Here is a 23,020-nt window from a genome sequence, read left to right on the forward strand (position 1 = left end):
TTCCATGTAATTCTTATCAATCATTCATTATCAATGATATAATTCAAATCTAATTCAAATCCGACCTGTTAGAAATCCCATTAGATTAAAAAGATCAATGGCCGATATTAAATTTACATACCGATAAAAGTAATTCTATTTTATTCCAACTTACAAGATATTTTCGTTGAATCTTGCTTTTAATATGCCGAATATATTAAAATGATCACATAAAATGTCAGCTAAGTTTAATCCAAATTAAATTAGCATTAATATATTAATCGTAAATAAAAAGTGCACGTATATTGTATAATTGAAGATTAAAATCTCAGAATAAAGCCAACTTATATTATTATGTAACATGGAAATGAAGAATATAAATGTCTTATGGTTTTATATATAATATAACACTTTTTTCTTTTTCCTTTCACGTTGCAAAATAATATTGTTATGAGTCTCTTGTTTTAAAAAATATTAGAATAATTTTCCATTATTATAATAGCTTAATACTGTGAAATATGCCTCTAAAAAATTTCAACATGTTTTATATATATATTGTAACAAAATGTCAGATAGACTCTGCAATAAAAAGCAGTAGACCGTAAGTAGCTGGATTTACGGCGCACGCTTTTTAACAATGCACGTCTGACTATCGTGTCGCTGTTTCGCCACTAACGATAACCTAGTGAAATACGTTTTGAGCTTGACGTTTCCGCAGTGTAGCGCTCGAGATTTAGATTCTCTATTATCTATTTGATACATTGCTTGCTACCAGAAAACTTGAGATTGTTTTACGTTTGAAAATGATTGTACATATGCAATAAATTCTTATGCCTTTTCAATGATCTCATAATATTTATTATTAAAATTATGGAAAAAAAAAATCATTTTCTATTGTATCATTTATATTTGAGAGTAAATAACGGTAAAACCTGTGTATGTGTAATTTTTAATATTATTCTTCAATGTATTAATTTCTGTGCACGCATGCATGCATGCATGCATGTATGTGTGGATTAGTTGATCAATTAAATTGAGCTGTTAATTTTGAAAATGTATGAGAAAAGCAGAAAAAATATATATTTCTATGCATGATGTTTCGATTGCTTAAATCATGTGTAATATTATGAATGCATATTGAATGGATTCACTATATATAAACAGTGTTGATTTATTTTCAATACGAGATATGTTTGCTCGAATCAACGGTTTAACATTGTATCTCTATGGCAATTAAAATAACGGCGGAGAAAAAAATTGAAGAGACAAGAGAAACGCGAAGAATATTTCGCGATGGAAAGTTTGAAGCTAGGGGATCTTCTACTCGATGCTATCCTATTCCACGCCAACATCGTCAATAACGAAAGATATCGATATGTAATTTCTAGTTTCAAAGATGATGAGAAAAGTTCTCATGCCGTTCATAAAATATATAACGGATACTATTCATTACTGCCGAAGGGAGAGACTCAACGTAGTTGCCGGTCGCACGAGAAAAACAAAACATTAAGTAGATAGGAATACTGCAGCGAACATTGAACTTCGAACCCTCGTCGTCGACTACGACTCTGTTTTCTATGAGAAAGAGCACAGAATAAGAAACGTAACAGACAATATTAAACTTTATTGTATTTTGTTTACAAGCAATTGGTAGAAAAGTTTCATATTAATAATTTTCGTAATTATTCGTAATTATTCTGAATTCTAAACTATTCTCATCGATAAAAAAAATTTCATCTAACTAAAATATATTTTTGAATCTGTCAATTCATATACACATTCATAGTAAGTTATTTCATGCTCGCTAGAAATATTTTTTTCATAAATCTATAATATATCCACTGATAATATATCAATTTTTTTATATTGATTCTTATACACTGGATACTATTATTTATTACAAAAGGAAAAATTAAAAAGCTTAGCCAATAAGTATTCTATAACAGAAAGTGTGTGATACAATTTAACGGAAAGGTATATAACGCTTGAAGCAAAGCTGATGGAGTGCCAACCGCAGATTTCAGTCGCGCTTACATAATCGCCGGTATCTTTTCGTCGAAGGTTCAAAAGCAAAAAATTGCGTACGATCCTCGATTGTCCGAAGCTCTCGGACAGATACGAAGTTTTTGTTAAGTAACATGGAAACCCTCCTTTTTTGATGATCAACAGAGAGAATTGCCTGTATTCCTTTTTGTCAGAATGAAACGATTTAATGTGGAAATTGCATCGTACATTATAGTCGTTATAATTCATATTTTTCTTGTTACACCTTCTATATTTTCCAAATTATGATCTTAAGATTTTTAATAAGTAAAATAAAATAACCAGTATTTTTTTTAGTCTTGGATAATCAGAGCAAGTTTAAATAATTACTTGTATTAAATGTCATAATTTTTAAGTTCGTAAAATTGATCGTAAACATCGTTATTCAATAATTCTGTTCAATTTCGACTAAATAATTTCTGTATTTTTATTTCTCCGTTTCAATGACAGTGTTAGCAGTTGTGTTTCTGACCTGCGTTTCATCATTTTTTACTATGTGTATTTCTTTAGACGTAATAACGTAGATCTTTAATATTTCTAACAAATTTTTGATATCTCATATTTCGATATACATATGAAGTATCCTGAACCTGATTCTTTTGATAAGTCAATTTTATAAGCAGCCATAGAATAATCTTGATCATTGCAACTTGCATATTGGCCATACTTATTTAATATTCATAAAAAAGAAAAAGGGACACGTTTTATGAGATCGATCGATATTATTAAAATTCCATAGGAAACCATAAAACTATTTTGAATTTTATTTAATCATGTACACAAGCGTTTATATTGATAAAAACCACGATAATCTCCCTGATAATAATGTAATAGTCTTCATTCTTGAATGATTAAATATTTGGCATACATTTCAGTTAACTCTACAAAGATAGTGTAGCGAGAGAATAAATATTCGTTAAATCTCAAACGCGTTATGTGTACAATATCGATATGGAAAGCGCGCGCGTGAGATAAGTAATGTCATTAAGATCAATTTCTATCACATCGTGTTTCATCACAAGCTCGATTGTATACAGACGTCGTGCTTTTGTTGCAAGAGAGAATTGTTCGCATTGAAGAAGACTCGAAATATTCCGCAATAAAGGAACACACTGTCGGAAACGGAATGCGAAGCGCGGCGGGTCTTGCCTACTTCATTAGCGAGCATCATTATTTTCTCAAACGGAGCATCGGCTTGTTATGAGCCGTTGTAATTGCATATACATCTCGTCTCACCCTCGGCGGGTACACCGGTCGCTTTAGGCTTTCTATCAAAGAGCTTGCAGTTTAAGAAGCGGAAGGAAGGAGACGTGGAGCGAGACGGTTAGAGGTATGGAAGCAGTCGGAGAGTGGCCCTTTCAACGGAGACACTTTGCACCTGTTGAAGGTAGAACCACTCCTCGATCTTGCCGAACTCTCTCGTTCAAAGTGATCTCCAACCTCTAGCAGTTACTAGAAAAACGTCGGCAAATTCCCCCCTCTCCGAGCGTCCGATTTCGTTTCGTTGACGTTTCGGAAATTGGTTTTCGATATGAGTCGCGACGTAGGTATCCCATTGTTCCTTGTGCGTGCGACAGCTGCTCGAAAAACGCGTCTCGTATCCGTTATTGTTTTTTTTTCCCTTTTTTTTTGACACATATACACCTTTTATAACGGCTGATACGAAAAAGCACGGGAATGTGTCTAAAGTGTTCGGCAAAGAAGGTGTAAATTATCGAAATCATAAATCGAAAAAGATTTAGTGTTTAACACGAATATTGATTTACATTGGAAAATATTTGAATACAAAATATAAGAAGAAAATTGCAACGTTATCGTAACGTTATTGCATATTGAAATAATATTCGCAGAGTATTCGTGTCTCTCAACGTTATTTGTAGTTGTCACAAATGTCCGTTGCAAGGTAGATTTTCGAAACTCTATATTGCACAACAAAATTGTCCCCCTTATGCACTTCCATATTCAAACTATATCATTTCGACATATAATGATGACTAATTAGAATTATAACATAAAAATGTTATATTTGCATTAATCAGACAATGATTATTAAATTCCGAGTTATTGTTCTTCCGATTATCGTCTGCACGAATCCAGACGATATAAAAGCTATGGAATTTCATTCCGCAAAGTACAATATCCTATTGATATTTTATATTAGCGTATTTTAACACGATGCAAAATTATGAGAGGGAAAAGATGCGTGTTAAGTACGGATAGCAATGCGGCTACGTTTACGAGGAAAATTTTGAAGAAAATTAACACGCATCGCGAAGTTGCGTCGTCTACCGTGTCCAGGTATATACGGGCCGTTGCGTGAAACTTGCGAAAGCAGCCGGAGGCTTACACTTCCGTAAGCTCACTCGTGGTCTACGAGCCGTGACGTAGTCGGTGCTGCCGCCAATGCCAGGGCGAAGTGCATTCGATGTTCGCAGTTGGCTGCCATGGCAACGATCCCCTACAAACAAAATGCATCGTGTGCAGCACACGACATGCCACGGTTTTCCTTGTCGCACCCCGCCGCGCGTTTAGTCGCCACGGAAGGAATCGTTGCCGGGGTGAAGAAATGCCACCGGACAGGACGAGACACGACTGTAAATTCCGAGCGAGTGTTCGGAGGGAACGGCGGCGGTCCCCGTGTGCTTTGCGAGATAAATCGTCCGGCTAGCCCGTGAACTCGCACGACTGCCGGGAGTGTCGAAAGGGGACACCGGTGAGCACGCGATCGGCGCCGATGATTAACGATCGATTAAAGATAAGCGCCGACTGTTCGTTTCGCTACGTCGACGTGCCGGCGAGATGTTGTTACGTGGTTAACGCTCTCGCGCGATCGATGAGAGCGCGTACATTGCTGCACGAGTATATCGATAATTCGCGAATCTCGCTGAGAGGGTTTCCGTTTAGATACTATAACGCTACCATAATTAATAATTATCTCAAATAATATTATTATAATATTATTATTATACAAGCTATTGATTTTATCAGTTTCATGCGAGAATATAACTTTAGAATTTAATTTAAACTAAAATTAATAGCGTTTACGCAAAGTCTTACATGCCAAACCATCATCCATTTATGTTTTATGATATTTTAAATATTGCTTTTATAAAAATTGTATTTTTTTATTTAAAAAAAAAAAGGCGTGAAAAATATACAGTCGACCATTATAGTTTTAATTATGCGATAGATACACGACACGAAACGTGTCATTTCGCTACTTGCCAACATCTCGCTATCCCAATAAAGAACGCGAGTCGAAACAAATAATAATCACAATCATTTATTGCATCGGTCCGGAAGCGATGTGGCAAGCGGCCGAAAAAGGAGCGACGCGACGACATATCCTCTTAAACGTTACAGCAATATTTTTCAAATCCATATGGATTAGAAAATCTAATATAGAAAAGAAGAGCATCGCGAGGGCGTAGCAGAATCGCGTGAGCGAGAGGTCGTGCCGAAGGGAAATGGGTAGACGAGAAGAGGAAAGGTCGGAGGAGGGAGGAGGAGGAGGAAGAGCTGGGGTTTACCGAAGAGTGAGGAAGGGTGAGAAAGGGAGAAAGAGAGAGGAGGAGGACGACGGAGGGAGCGGAGGGCGTAACACAATTACATGTGGGGTTGATGCCGGGCTCTTCGTACAGCGGAGCGGGACGAAGGCCGGGGACCGCGGGAAAGGGGGCCCCAACGGTGGGTGGCAAGATTGAATATGAAAGTTTAATGCGAGCAATATCAGCGCCACTGCCCCGGCCCTCGGCTACTCACTCTCAGACGTCTCGGCTATCGGGGTGCCCATCTTGGCCGTATCTCTCTTTATATCGTGAGCGCGCTTACAACGGTGGCTTCGAGCAGGGAGAAGAGGTAGACGGCAGAAAGCACTTGAAATCTTTGATGTCCCGAGGTAACCCGCAAGTCGCCTCGAACCTTGTTCCACGCTCGCGCGTAGGTCGCCGCTTGATCTGATTTGTCAATCCGCGGTCGCGCGTCGCTTCCGACGAATGCGTTCGTCTCAATCATTTAGAACGCGGATCATGAAAACGTAATTAACGCCCTGTTAAATCTCTTTTATCGCTCAAATATTGCTTTTCAGCGCGCGAGAAATGATGGAACGAAAAAATGATAGAAAATTTACGATATTGCCAATTATATATTCAATCTTTTTCGTTTGCGCTTAATTTATAAATAGCAAAATGTCACGGACTTAGATAGCTGTTTATAGAGTTGAATTATATCCTATATTATATCGGTGTAGATAAATTTTTATACATACTTTGTTTTCAATCGTACGCAATTTCATGATGCTTTGTTGTACGTAAAAATATTTTTCAACTCATTCCCCACTCATTTTTAATCAACGAAACGATATAACGTATCGCGAGATGCCGCCCATCTTCCCCTCTCACACGAGAAAGGATAATTATCAATTAAAAACTTACTTTTGCGTACAGATACTCGGCTTGTGAATGGGATTCACGAGCTCGCTAAGGCGTTTAGTGACTATGCCCTCGGCTATTTGTAAAACTTTACTCATTAATTACCGACAAGATTCGATCTCGTCCCCTCTTCCATACGAAATTCCCACCCCATTCTTTTCTTCACTATGATATTACCCCTTTGTCCGTTACAACAAAGTTTAATAGCGAATTAGAACGTGCATTCTTGCAACCGGCAATTATCTGCCAATTAACAGGCCGAATGCGATATCGCAAAGTCATTTGCTTCTAATAAAAAAAATAGATATATCCGTAACAAAGCGTGACACTACTTTTCTTAGCTACTGAACTTTTAGCGAATACACACACCGAAGACAGATTCTGAAAATTGAAAATGAAAGTAATTTTATGATAGCGTTCTATCATCGACAGAAAAGGCTGATTGAAAATATAATGTCGTATAGAGAAATTCCTTCTTCGACGCGACTAACTATATTGCTTCACTCTATCTTTTCAGCATCATCCTAGCGTATCTTTGAATATACCTGAAAGAAATAACTCTCGGTACATCTTGTACGTCAACGTGGTTAAAAATACAGCCCTACCTATACATACGCGCATCGCACGTGTGCGTATTGACATACCGCCACATTTCTTACGGTAGAAAAGTCTCCTCTATTCTACACTTCTTATATTCCGCTATCGCGCGCACCGAGTAATGCGCGCTTCCTCAGAGTGAATTTTATTTTCGGGTGACAAGCGCCTTTAAGAGTTTAGACGTGTGCCAACTTAAGCAAATGCAGATCAGAACAGCGCCTCGTGACGAAATGCTCGGATCTGAGAGAGAGCTGACGAAAATGTCGACTGGCGATAGAGGCGAAAAGCGAGGTACATAGTTGGTAACGTTACATCGTGAGATCTGTCCAAAACAGAATGTTGGTTGTATTCATAAAAGGCTTCACTGTTTTCGAGATAGGTGAAAAGATAAGTGAGATACGCGTTCATATATTTCATAGAATATATATATATATATAAAACGGATTTACAGGCCAACTGATAAAAAAAACTCGTAGATAAAACACGATAAAAATTTAACTCACGAACTAGTTCTGTATCGTTAAAAAATTGAGCGCATGTATGAAAACATAATCTTATTTAATTAATTAATTTAAGAATATATTATATATCCTGTTAAAGATGTCGAGTTACAATAAAAATGAGCGTCATTGACGTGCGATTAATTTGTACGCAGATGCGGCAGACAGATCGTACCGTACGGCATCCGACACGGAAGGCGCAGCAACCACGGACAACCCAACGCCGCCACCAACCTTGACGCCAAATCATCGGCAAGCTTCTCCATTTCCCCTCGAAAACACAAACTCTCGCCGGCATCATTATAACGGCAGCATATCTTCCGAGAGATCTCGCAACGGCAATGGTAGGGAGTTAATTAGAACCGCGAACGGGTCGGTGTTCACGCAAGATGATACTTACTGGCTCACCGCAAGATGAATCTCATCAAACACAATTTTATATTGTACATTAAAACTGTATATGCGTAAACTTGTTCCTATAGAGAGACAATTTAAAATGATAGTAATCGACACAATATATATAACAGCTACAGTTTCAACTCATTTTCTAATGTTATATTTCGTATTCGAATTTTGCCAATATGGCAAAACTCCACATTTTTTTAATAAAATTTATGCCAATAATAAGAACCGGTATTTTCCGGGGAAAAAAAAAACCAATAAAAATGTTTAATTCAATTATTATTACATTTTTCTCATATTAAAAATTAATATAAAATTTAGTAACATTTATATCTCTAAAGAGTCTTTTTGTTTTAAAATTTACACTTATTAATTTGAATTAAAAGAGGCTTTATTATTATATTAATTTAATTTTTTTAAATTATGGTGATTAGTATAATTTATTAATTAAAGTAAAAATATTTTTGCGTAAAGTCATATAATATATTTTAATATTACATATTAGTTATTTTTAGTTTTTGCTAGTTTATTCTAATGGATAAAGCCCGACGAAATTGAGTAAAAATCCGAATTTACCATGATTTTTTTTCCACTCACTGGACTTTTCCGGCCAATCTTGCATATATGTAGATACTTTACATCATATCATTATATGGTTAAAATTTTAGAATATGGATTCTGGGGCGTAATATACGAAAAAATTACTCGTTGAAAGTTACAAATAAATTTACATGATTAATACTTTCGCTTAATCTTACAAATAATTTCGTTTCTTTAAAAGTAATTTCGAGAGGATTAAAGGATTCAAGAATTTTCTTTGTCCACGCGCTAATGGAAGATTGAATTAAGCGGCACGATTCGCGCTCGTTAGCAAAAGCGGCGCTCTCTGAAGGAAAAAACTTCTTATATATATATATATATATATATCCGACTATTTAAAAATATTCCTATCTTTTTCATTGCAGATACCGTTTACGCGGCGCCCGCAAAAAAGACGACTTCCGGCGGCGGTACCTTAGGTCGAAGAACACGCCGAGGTCACGCAAGCGCTTTGAGCAGTAGTTCCACTGCGAGTGATCGTTCCGAAACTGTCTTTCCCGATGAACACACTCGCGTACATCTCACCAACGGTGAGGCAACATCCTAGGTTTCTTTCGCGCATATTATTGCACATTATTATCTCATACGCATGACCATCGCATCATCATATCATAGCATGCAACTCGTATCATCGCTTGAGACGATTATTATATGATTATTGAATCTCAATAAAGCGAGAAATATCAAACTGGTGCTATGAAGGATTTGAACAAAAATTCTATTCAATTGTGAAATATTAGAATAAATTCTTGCCGATCGCCCTGAGCGGATCGACCCTTTAAATGACGATGTAAAATTTGCCGCGGTGCGATAAGTTAACGATCCATGCCTCAAATACGATTACCGGACTAATCGAGTTACTGGATGGTATCGAGCCCCTGGCCCAAGTTAAATCGGGTTTCGAGTAAACGTGTTCCTCGTTAAAAGCTTAATATTAATAGTCATTCGGAAAAAGGCGAGTGGGAAAAGAGAAATGGTATGTGAAATTCGGCAAATTTTACACTTTCTTGTATCTTCTAAGATTTTCGCTTACATTATGTAAGCGTTATCAATTATTCGAGATTTTATGTTTACAGTGAAACAAAGTATTACAGATAGAGCACATTTTCCAAACACTTTCAACCTCGATCTTGTATAAACTCCGCGTACGAGATGTGGTTACTCCAATATTGTTAATTCCCCGTAACAGATTCTCATCGACGACTATTTCAACGATAATTTCCAACAGCGCAAGAAAATCGCGCTATCTCTGTTGTTAATCTTATCCTAAAGCAACATTTGTGCATACGTAAACGCGATTCTAACTACAAATGTTGTTCTCATTACGAGCATCTCTCGTCTCGCACTTTCCATCGACATGCGACTGTGAAGCTCGCGGCGAAAGATCTTGGCAAAGGCAAACGGTTTCCGAGCCGCACATTATCGTCCGGCGAACAATGCCGTAATCGACAAACTACATTATGCGTTGACTCATTAAATAACCATGGGACTTTCCATTTTGGCAGTTAGGTTCATTGTTGTCCGATACAGTAATGTACCAGCGGCAACACCAACAGTGCCGATAACAGCTATGGCAACGGAAGCGCAACGCGAATGAGAAAGAGCCTTGAGCCCGAGGCTAACGGAATTAACAGTTGGCGGGGCCTGAGCTCGGCTAGTTAGAGAGTATAGGCTACCGTCGAAGTTAGCGCGACCCCAGCGACTATATTGTTTCGAAACGTCAACAGTATTTTAGCTCTCCCGTCGTTGCCGGTCTGCGCGCGCTATCTTAGCGTCGTCTCATCGTAGAACGCAACTCTCTCTCCACCGCCAGCAGACGGGAGAAAGTAGCTTTGTGGTTTTGAGGAACCGGCGCGGTGCCCGCGCTCGACGAGAGCGGCTTACGCTCGTCGGCTAAGTTTTAAACGAAATTTCGTCGGATCTCGTTTCGTGCCGACGCGACGCGACGTCGATGCGGCGACGGCGGTCACGTTGGCTTCGAGGGATGCTGACTGCCAATTAGTCCTGCCGATATCGCGAGACGACGAGATCGTGGATAAAAGGACGCGGAAGGATAGTAGGATGGAGAGCTGGTAAGCGCGCGCGCGGGACATAAGGACGTAGAGATTATCTTCGGAATTTCAGTCTTCGAAGATCGCATTTCTCCCGTCCGCCTGAATGCGCGATCGCGTTACGCGTTTCATTCCGTAGAAATTAGCGATGCGAAATTACATCCCTGACGTTCGCTCGTGGCCGTTTACAAGGTGTGCGTTTTAATAAAGATGTATCGTATGTACATACGTATATGTATATAACAAGATATACCGTATCATGAATAAAGATAGAGTAATATTGAGAAAAGCGGTATAAAGTTTTTCATCTTTTTATATCATCATTTGTTCCAATTTTTTGTTCCGTCATTTAAATTTATGCATTCATACATCACAATTGCAAGATTATTTTAACGAGATATTAGTCATCGATGCGTTTATACGCTGTAACTTTTTCATACATAACTACACACAATATATACGCATATAATATAAACAAAGAGAATGCCGATGATGACAACCAGTGTTATATAAGATGCGGCAAGATTCCCACGTATAATTACCGGGATCTCGTAAGCAGTAATTCGAGTCTGAATCTCCGATGGGATATTGCTTGCCAGTATGTCCCTGCGGTCTAATGGAAGCATGTCGCGGCATCTATTAGCAAATGGCTCCCAACGGTCAGAGCTTATCCGCGTTAACCCCGCGTGCGCGCCATCGCCGGAAAGACGATTGATATTACATTAGACCGCCGTAGTCTAACGTGACCCAGTCTAGGAGCGCATTATTGAATTGGTAAACACGCGAAACCCGCTTACATTACCTTAATTTACTATCGCAAAGCATAAAATGAATACGCTGAATGAGCGTATTTATCGCTATAAGATAAAAAACTGACACGCGATAAAATTATAATCCTCTATAAGCGTTAATTCTGTACAGAATATATAGAATATTTAGATCGATGGATGTTAAAGACAACTGAGTAAATGAATAAATATAATAATATTTCATTATAATTTAAATTTACTATTTGTAATTGTAAATTTTTATTACTCTATCCGAATATCAAACAATTATTAAATTCATGAAATATATATGTATATATATATGCAATTATATCAATTAGTAAAAAAATATAAATTTTGTAAGAATTAATAAATTACACACCACACGTAAATGTACACAGAAACAAATCACCGTCGGTGAAAAATAAATTTTCCGCGAGTTTTCGCAATCGTTCAATGATGATTGGTAATTTTTGACGGGCTCTGATGCGGGTTGGTGCATTTAATGCCGTGGAACAAATCACGCGCACCAGCAAGCTTGATGCTATCAATTCGCGCGAAATCAATTGATTCATATAGTCGAGCAAAAGTTTTAAAAAAAAGCGTGCATCGCGGCAAATACATGCAACAATATTTTTGACAAACGATTGATAATACAGTAGAGGAAATAATTCATTGCTTAAGGGAAAAAACGTTTAATCAAGAGCACCTTAATTCGCATCGCAGTTCTAACTATAATCGAATACTTTTCGTTACATTGACCATTCGAAAAACTATACGCAAGTGTGCTGGATAAATGCCAGATTTCGCCGAATAGGAATAATTTGAAGCACCATTTGCGAACTATGCCAATAGTCCGTGTTCACCATTACCGTTATCGTTCTTTTCTCCTTTTCGGTTACCTTTTTCCAGACTGAATATCTATGGCAGCGCGAATCTGTTATTACATTAAATAGTTTGCAACGCAATCTTTCAATTATTCGCAGAAAGAAAAATTATTATTAGTTTTTATTATTATAAAAATATATAGGCGAGAAAAACGTGTAGGAATTAAAATCACGAAATATTAGATTTATAGATAATATTACAACAATTTGAGTTCATCACCTTCTACTGCCACCGCGATACGTTAAGGTAAATAATTCAAATAGAACGTAATCGCGATACGCGAACTTAATTGTCGTAAATTATCCTCCGATGCTCGGATTACAAGCGATATGACATTTATGAACTTTTATTCACTTCGTGAATTCATTATCGTAAAGTTTATTTTATGGACGAAATTTTATATTACTTCAAATATATATTTAATTTCTTTTGCTGATTACTTTTTTCATAACTAAAAAAAAAAAAAAAAAGAAAGAAAGAAAGAAAGAAAGAAACTCATAGGTGAGTTAACACGACATCGCTTTCATATTGAAAGTTCGAAAATACAATAAAAAATTGTTGAAAACTTCGTTAAAATTGTTAAAAATCGTTAAAAGATTGTTATGTTCTGTCGATTGACCAATGGTATATAAATGGTGGTGCACGGCTGAAATTTTGCGTGTCCTGCGCGAATGAAGGCAGCGGACGCGGTGCGCAGAAATTGTACGAGACAGTTCGGACGAAGCATTCACGAATGCTAACTCGGTTTATTAGACTGTTTGGTCCGGAAGGAGTCAAGCCAGAACGATTCGCGTCGGACCGGTCATCGGACGGTACCTACCATCGCGGCGATACTACGAGCTGGTATAGAGCACTGGCAAATAATTCGTATTTACATGAATGTGTACTCTCCAACGCGGAGGCGTTAAACCGACAAATCGAATTACAGACGCGAATCGCTAATCGCATCAAGTCACTGTCTGACTAACCCTTCTCGCCGCCCGCGGACAAGGGATAACTCGGTTGAACTCGGTATCGGTGATGCGCACGCTACATAATTGGCTACCAACGATTGGCCAAGACATACCGCCCCGGCGACGTTATATTGCTCAATAATATGTCCAATTAGATGTCGTACTAAATAGCTCTATGTGTACGCGTGTCACGTCTGTGATAACAATCTGAAGCAATATCGGTAAATTTCGCTAAATAAAGCTTTCAATTGAAAATGTTTAAACAAAATATTTAAAATAATTTAATTGTGCTTTGATAATTGCTTTGACGTTACGCAAGTATTGATAATATACTTATATATTTCGGAAAATTGAAGAATTACAACGAATAAAATTATAATAATTACTGCTTTATTGCGTAATTAAAACTGCTTAAATTTTATGATTAAATATAAAACAAACAAAACACTTTTTTCATTCCTAAAAAGAATATCTTTTTAAATTCGTAATTAAATGAATGAACCTTGATCCGAATGTAATAAATGTAAATTCAGCCATAGGGAATAAGCCGTATGATGTAAATAGCGAAATCTATATTATAGAGTTACATCATGTTCATCATTTTACGGAATTAGATTGCACTGCGCCTATCGCCATCAGAAACTGCATGATTTATTTTACGCGTTATGTAAACGCTAACCTATGCTTTATGAGAGACAGTAACGCGCGGTTTGACCACTGATCAATGATGTACCAGTATTAACCATAATTGGCTGCAATCGTATTGATCTAACCTTCACATGCGGGCAACGTTATCTCCTATCCTTGCTGCGTTTAATTAGCTATGCTGACAAATTTACATACACAGCACAATAAGTCATTTAGTAGAATTTACGTGAAAATCTGTGCAAATCTACGGATTTTTATATGAAATAAAAAAAAAAAAAGAATATAATATCGAATACATTGATACGAATATGTACGTAATATACAATATAAAGATTTTTGTTGTCGATATAATTTTGATCTATTAAAAATTCACTCGATCATAAAATTCCGCTGCATTTATGCCGAGATTTTTTCTTTTGGCAATTTAGCTGGCGAAATAAATTTAAACGGTTTTAACTCTTTCGCCCGCACTCCAGCGATTTAACGTTATATATTCATAGCGTATTTCGCAATTTCAAAAGAATCTTCCTCAAATATGTACCTTAACCCGGGTTTTAATTCGGTACTATATCATGCCGCGTACGCATGTAAAATGATGTAACGATCATAAAACCGGTATGTATTCCGGTTGTAGTTTGTATCGCATCGTTATAAAGCGTACAAGTCGCACAAAGTAATACGTTGTAACGATTCAAAGAGGACCGTGGCCCTCTCCATCGCGATACGGCATTGCGGCGTCGAGATTTTTTCTGTCCATCATCGATGCGATATCGACTTTGTAATTGAGCGTTACAGGTGTTTCGAGCATTCGAGCGGTGCCGGCAAATTGTTCAATATAACTGGAACAAATGTATATTTCGATGGTAAAGTTGTCCAAGGTATGCGCGACGGACGCGGCTGGTGATGACAGCTACGCAATGCGCATTTCACGGTCCGGTTTAATTAAGCGATTATATTACTGCTTATTACGGAAAATATCGACGCAGCTTCCACGTAACTTTACGTAGAAATTATTCCTCTATCGCGTTTATAATTTTTGCGATTAATCAGAGTTCGATCTGGCCAAGAGATAACGACGAAAATCGTCGAAAAATCTCGATAGCTTCGGTGCAAAGCGTTATCAAGAGGCGAAAGAGCGCATTGCAGCAATTGTATCATTATCGTATGATTCACGTACATGACGATTGCATTAACCTTCGATGTCATCCGGTTCAATCGCATTCTGATATGCATTTATGATATATTTTATCTTTCGCGTGAATTTATTAAATTAATCACGAAATAGCACCTTCCTTTCTCTCTGGTGTGTTCACTTTGCGCATCAATTAATTAATGAAAATCCATAATTTTACCGACGAAAAATCACCAGTTAATATTACACTGGGGAAAGAAGGAAAAAAAAGAAAAAAAAATGTTAACTTGACTAAATCCGTTCAACTAATTATCATTTTTTAAATTTAAATATTAAAATATTTAAGTCAAATATACATCATGTTAGATTTAACATGTCATATTTCACTTGAATATATAAATATTTCAATTAAAAAAATTAGTTGAACGGATTTAGTCAAGTTAATAATTTTTTTTTTTCTGTGTACCTATTGTTATCCCGCATCGATAGTTAATGTTATTATTTACAAAATCTTAATGAAATATCCAAATATACAATTTTTTGAAAGATTGTGATTCTTCATTCAAGACGCCCTGTAGTATGTCTTTGTGCAAATTTGCCTAACATAAGCTAGTACAATAATGTAAATATATCTATTGTATAAAATAAGTTAAATTTTGGCTAATCATACCATTTGCATGATGCAATTTTTTAATTAAAATTTTCACATGTGCACACGCTAATCCCACCGCACTAATGCACTTTTCTCTCTACACATTCCTTGGCACACAGGTCTGCCCAGGCCTATTTACTTTACAGGTATGTAAGCGGTCAGTAGAAAATATAGTTTTATCATTTAAATTGATGTGCATTAACATTTTATAAGCATTATGCAACAAAATATAATATAACGTGAGAAAATATGAGATAAAAACATTTCGTTATTTTATATAATTTTGCAAAGATTATTTCGTTCATATATTATTGCTTTTGCAAAAATTTATATAACGTTCTGCTCGTTAACTGTCGAACAAAGTTGTTTGTTTGCTAATGCAAAGAATTGTGATAATTATAAGATGTTAAACTCAGTACTGTTTATTATGTGGTTCGAGTAATTGTCTTGACATCTACAACATACATCCATAAGTTATAACGACTCGCTTAATAGATTTTAATCCGCAGGACCAGGGACCGAAATTCCATTATCCCACATCCGAGTTACCGCAACCAAGTTACGTAGCTTCACGAAAGCGCGATAGACCACTGTATTGCAGTTAAACTTGATTTACAATAATGTGCTCTGTAACATTAACAACCTTTAATGGTTATACATTGCTCCAATTATGTATATATGTTCATACATAGTATCGGTTTATTGCGTCACCATCGGCTGCGCTAATTCCCATAACTGGTATACGTACAAATAATATAAAATGTGTCAAGTCAAGATATACGTATAAGATATAAAAATTAAAATCATTATTTTTCAGATATACTCGATACATTAATTAAATATTAATTTAAATCAATGTTTCAATTATTTTAAAATATCAATTATACTTTGATCTTCCCTAAGACACGAACTTTTTCATGGGTATATACTCTCAAATATTTTTGTTACCCTCGACATGCCTGCTAAGCGCCCTTTTGTACTCTTTATGTTTAGGTAACTTTAATTATTCTTTGGTAAAGTTCCTTTCAAGTTTGAACAACTTTATAAGTAACTTAACTACAGAACCCGCAACACTGAGCCCCGAAGGGCCAACGCTGAGAAGACGTCGTTAGAAATGGAAAATTTTTACTATTGCTGTTAAAGCTCGTCATAATTAGTTTATATTTAAAACACAAGAATTTACAACATTCTGAGAAAATATATGCGTTACTAACTCATACGTATATTATATCAATATATATGCGTGATTACGTACAGTTGATATCTGCTAAAAGAGACACACGTAACGCATTGTATCGTATCGTTGTCGTAGCTTTTAATGTGCATTTATGGTTAATGATACTAGCATTGCAATACGCCATTAATATCTCAATTATAATACTCCATTATTGTTCAGTATTTCCTTGTGTGTACACTCCTTCGCCTATAATGGGTAATCAATTTCGTCGTGCAATTGCAGATAGATTCTTTGAATTTGCATGCATAAAATGTAGCGAGAAGATGCTTAATTAGTGATGTTGTTTAATTGCTCGCCGATTTTCTAATCGAGGCCAGACTAGAATTTCACGAATGCAACAGTATAAGAGAGAATAATATTGCAGTAAAATGGATGGAGTTATATCGATGTAATCGTTAAATTAAAGATAAACAAATTGAATCTATCAATGTATTAAATAAATCTGTTATTTGAGAAGCCAAATATAATTCTTAACAAAATTAAATTTCTCAAAAGTTAAAAATTTTCAAGTTTATTTAATTTATTGAACATTAACAAGTCGGATAGTCTGGTTTCTTAAATGATGGATTTAATTTAATATTTAACACAACTATTGTTGATTACATAGCACGCGTTTATGCAAAACAATGTTCTATATATATATATATATATATATATATATATATATATATATATATGTATGTATATGTTATCCAGTATATTATTTATCAAATTTCGTTCAAGCTTTTTATAAAAGTTTTATAAAAGTTTGTATTATAAAAAACAATGTGCATCTGATAGACACAAGTGCAATATCTTGTGTTTCCAGATACTGGTAGGGATTCGCCTCCGGAACCTGCACCACCGGAAGTGCCGCCGCGCGGACCCTCTTTACACGCAACGCATACTTTACGCGCGCAACAAAACCGAAATGGTTGCCCACCGAATGCATCAGGAAATTTCACTATGCCAAGTGATCAAATGCCGACCGAGACGTATTCGGGTGAGTCAATTGATTCTAATGACATTTGTCTAAATTATATAGCTTTCGATTTACACGTTACTTTGTATCGATACATTTAAATGTTCACACACCTTTATAAAAAAAAAAATCTCTTTAAAGTTTAAACTCGCGTGGGGTGCGTCGTATTTATATCTCTATAATTTAGTGTAAACGCGTATAAGTGCGAGCACCCCATGAAAAGAGCAACGTAATGAAAATCGAATCGTAATGCGATCCATTCTGCTAACCCACGGATACCCGTTATATAATACAGTTCAGTTTTCAACGAAGAGTGTTTAATTTGGCGCATACTCCGGCACCGATTATGTAGATGTGCAGATGCGAGCGCGACAGTGTGGGGTATCTGTTTAAACTAATGGGTTGTAGACCATAAAAGGGGGGCGAAAAAGGGGGTGGTGAGGGGAGCGGGGGAGGGGGGGTTGCATTAAAGCACCCGTTAATTCATTGTAAATATACTCAGCGTATATTCGTTTCTCTATATTTCTATGTACATACCATTAGTATATTGCTGCGACTAAACATCGTTTGTACTGGTCGTGACGATCCTGAACATTTCTGCGCGCATGTGCATGGAGATTACATATGTGCGATTAACGTACGGTCGCATTCAATTCGCGTATCGCTGAGCTAAACACTTGTAATAATAATAGAAACGCGATATTGACAAGCATGATTATTCGTGCGCGATGGCAATTAATGGGACCGTCAACATCGTAGTTTGCGAGGTTTGATTATATTTTGTTCCTTGTAATTTTTTCCGCGCAAACAACAACTAGGTATCCAATTCTTTTCAATCAGATCTAAAAAATTGTGCATTATAATATATCGTAATATATTACGTATGAATTTAAATAACGGATTATTTGAATACTGAAAAATATGCTGGCGTCGCGAATTTATAGACGGAATAAAAAAAAAAATGGACTGGGAATGCGTAAAAACCCGTGGTCTTTGACGGAAATACAACGGAACGCTATTCGACGCACTTTATTTCCACGGGATCACTCGGATTTTACGCAAAGTGTTTCACAGTATATCGAATGCGTACATGGCTCACTATGCTTACACGGGAATTTATTGTAATGCATTCTCGATAATCCGAACCGTTTTAATGGAACGCCGCGCAAAGTTTGACCAAACGCGACGATTCTCTCTCGCGCAAAGAATACGTACGCTCTCGATGTAACGCGATTCAATAATAATATATACTGGTTTTCATGCCAATTACTAATTGATGTGAACCACTTGCTGCTACAAAGACCTCGATATATAGACAAAGCTTGGGATAACGCTGTGTTTTATGTGAATATAATGTAACTCTACGTTATAAAATATGTATGCACCGTTCGAAGCATAATGTACCAAACCTGCTACTATTTCGGGAAACTATTGAAAGTTATATCGTTCACGCGCACACATGTACACAGTGAAAGGGCACTGGATACACGCTATAGATAATATATACGCATACGAATAAAGACGATGTTTTAATCCGATGTTGTTTCAAGTTCGTCGAACTGTGTCGAAGTGCTAAAACTTTAGGAGGAATAGTGACGCTCGAAAAGTTACGTGAAACGCGATATTTTCCAGATAATATCATAATCGTGACAGAGGATGTCTAACAAACCACGTGAACATTGTATATATAATATGCTTATACAAAATATATTTTTTACGTGGACAATAAAACAGTCTGTGTCGCCGGTACATATTGTTCTATTTCCACTGCGTTCCCCCCCCCCCCTCCCCAAAAGAAAAAACATTTACGTATTTTCCATTATAACGCGTGTATGTAATTAGATTTTTCGTATTTCGTGCATATTAAATTATGCATGCGAAACTTTATATATCCTTTATCATCTCACGATCAACAACAACAAACACACGATACATAGTTTTCTCTATATTGAAAAGAATGTGAAAATATACTTTGCTAAAATCGAAGAAGAATCCTTTAAAATGTGCGGTGAAAAAAATAAGAAATCACATAGAACCTCGACTTATATCGAAAATATTTCGAAATTATTTCTATTCTCTCAATGGTCGACTAGATATTTTCTCGTAAGAGAAAATTTACGTTACCTCCGGGAGTGCCGACGAAGAGACCGATATTATTATCTAGGGTACTTAAGCTTTGCGTATTTTTGCATAACTGGAAATTAGAAATAATTATTGTTGCACCTCAGGGAGCGACGCTGTCGCGCCGATGGCGATGCCGCGCACAGCAGATAATTCTCTCAATGCCTTTTTTACCGCGGGATATGCCCATCAAAATTCATGTGAGTAAGTAACAATGGATTACTCCAGGGAGACTTCAAACAATTTGTCCGTAACAATGATTGCATTTGTCTGGAATAAAGATAACGGTTTTATTAATTTTCTAGTTATATAATGTATACGATAAAACGTGTTTAATCCAATTTTGAAAATTTTGCAAGATTTCCAAATACATGACAGTTTACGGTATAATGTCAAGAGATAAGAGCCTGCTATAGAGTTAGGAGTAACGTATGCTTACAAAGGGTAAAGTGAGTGTAGCGAGAGAAAGTCAGGTAATGAACAGATTGGAGACGCACCCAAACTAAGAAAGTTACGTACAGTTATAGTTAATGACACTTCCGTAACTTTGCTCTAAGTACAAGTGGCCACCATAGTTCTGTAAAGTTTACGGAGTGCACGCGAATATTCGCTTGGTCTCTCCACGCATCTCTTTCTCTCGTTAACGGGTGTTTGTTAAAATAATTATGAATATAAGTCTAAATCAAATTTGTCTGTCCAGTGGCTTTACAGTAAATAAGACGGCGTACCGAATGTGCGATATATATAGTACATAAAACTTTCCATTTGGATTTTTTCTTATATGTAAAATATATCAGCAACACATTTTCAATTTATAATGGCAAAGGCTATGTATCTTGTATATATTCGCAAGACTAATTTAAATATTTATATTATCACAGAGAATATAAAAAGAATCGCTATCAAATTGCAAAAGTGTTCAAAATTCGAAACTAGTAATAGAATTAATTAATGAAAACGTAACGTATTATACTAGCAACTAAACTTCGGGATGAGTTTCACGTCGTTTGATAATCCTCGCGTACCGTATCAAACTGAACGCGAATTACATGGAAACTAAACGCGAGGTCATTAGCTACTACTGCGAAGGGAGACTGTCATACACCGCTTTATTCTGGCTGATTTCCCAGAAAGCGCCGCACCGCGATACGACGCTTCAAAGGGCTTCCTTTAATCGTTTCGAGTTCTAACAGGAATTTCTACTATCGCTCCTTCTCCTCTTCGAACTTTCGCATCCTGTGAAGGATGAACTCGATCTACGAGCCGTTGTTTGCTCGCGCGAGGGTGAAAGGTGGGCAAATGTTTGCCTTCTTCTGGGGTTCCTCGCTTCCTAATGTCTCGCCCCAGCATAGACGCCGCGCGCCGTAAAGTGGACGGAAATTTTATTAGTATAATCGTCGCGTTAGCACCGAGGTCATTGCGCACACAAGAGAAAGAGAAAGAGAGAAAGAGAGAAAGACAGAAAATACGAAGGGGAACGAGAGAAGGTGCGGAAAATAGCGGGTGGGCCTTGAGGTTGATCGGAGAGACGATCGTAGATAAGGGTGCAAAGACTGCGCGATGCTTTGTGCCTGCCTGCTAGAATCGCTCTGTATTAATTACCGGCTCGCTAATTACTATTTATTAGAGACTGGCGCGCACGCCACGTCGAGCTGAGTCGCGCCATTATCGCTCCGCTTCGAGCGAGTACTTACGTCGTAGCGCGTCGTTCCGAGGCAACTTCGTTACGCCGTCGATTATATCTTGCACCGAAGCTAGCAAGAACGTTGGAGCGATCTCGAACTCGATCCTCTCGAGCATCCTTTAAACGCGTATCGATCCTCTTTCGTATCCAGATTGTCCCTTCATATTCGACTCGTATATAGGGTATCACGCGAGAGCTCAAAAAAACTACGCCATAAATTTTATTCGCACGCTATTGTCGAGAATAATGAACGCACATTACATTGTCATGTTAAATACCGATAAAAGGAAAGATGCGATATTTAAATTTCTAATAAGTAATTATATATATATATAATGAAATTTATAGTAAATATATTTTAAAGACACGCGCGCCCGCTTTCGCGTGTAATTACTATGAGAGAAGAAAGTTTACGACGGCGATAACGCGTACCGTGACAAATTGCCTTTAACCTATTGCGCGGCTTAAGGATGCAAGATACATCTCCGGCGATAAGTAAAACGAGCACACCAGCGACGAGAATATAATAGAAGGCTTTTCCACAATTTATATAGAACGTTCAGGATGTTATAGAAGGAACATACGAGAGCATGTAGTCTCATCGGCTATTAAATTCTCACTTTGCGCAGACGAAATGCTCTCGCCGTTGTTGAAAGTTCGGGCAGTATTTACCTTAGAGCTGCCATAATTACGAATTAAATATCGCAATTATTATTGACTAGTTACTAGTTAATTCCGACGTTAATTAAAACGTTTATAATTTTGATATAATTTACATTAAAATTCGAAAGCTATATATTAAATTAGCAAAAAATAATTTAACGAATTAAGATTGAGAAAGTTAAATTCCATGTTTTCTTTGTCGAAATAAGACATGATAAGTTTAATATAGTAGTTCTTCGGTATATTTCTTTAATATATTTTTGTACCAATCTATTCAATCTATAATTCTGCTTGAGAAAATTATATTGTATATTTAATGAACCTCTACTCCCCTAAATATTTTATTAGCTCGTATATATTATTCAAAAGACATCATAAAAAAATGCCGCGTCAATTAGCGGCACTTCGGAGCAAACTAGAGAACTTGTGCATATAAAATAGCATTATGTATAATTAGAAATCTTCGTTGCGATAATAAATTTTCGAAATTTTATTATTCTCTATCAAACTTTTACTATATCTTCACGACACGTATAATTTGATCTTAATGATTCTTTTTTCGAGCTTTGTCGAAAACAAAATAAAATTAATTTAGAGAAGACTCCGAATAATCATATAAAATGAAAATATGAAATGGCAATAGGAACCAGCGTCATATATGTAAGGCGCACATAAATTAATCATAAATAATTAATTGATCATAAAGACACGG

General features: G+C 36.6%; 1 protein-coding gene across 6 annotated transcripts in view; it reads left to right on the plus strand.

The window, feature by feature from the left end:
- Positions 1-23,020, plus strand: part of Ten-a (tenascin accessory) — a 422,894-nt gene that overhangs the window by 149,698 nt on the left and 250,176 nt on the right. For 3 of the 6 annotated variants that reach the window (XM_070304904.1, XM_070304905.1, XM_070304906.1), the window contains exons 5-8: positions 7,705-7,893; positions 8,917-9,081; positions 15,762-15,788; positions 17,688-17,861. In XM_070304904.1, the coding sequence (XP_070161005.1) occupies positions 7,705-7,893; positions 8,917-9,081; positions 15,762-15,788; positions 17,688-17,861 (555 nt within the window). The remainder of the gene's footprint in view (positions 1-7,704; positions 7,894-8,916; positions 9,082-15,761; positions 15,789-17,687; positions 17,862-23,020) is intronic. The other 3 variants (XM_070304907.1, XM_070304908.1, XM_070304910.1) reach the window with 2 other exon arrangements.

This window comes from Polyergus mexicanus, unplaced genomic scaffold (assembly GCF_030449975.1).
Source record: "Polyergus mexicanus isolate NDT 795.1 unplaced genomic scaffold, iyPolMexi1.0 SCAF_12, whole genome shotgun sequence".
Lineage (NCBI taxonomy): Eukaryota > Metazoa > Arthropoda > Insecta > Hymenoptera > Formicidae > Polyergus > Polyergus mexicanus.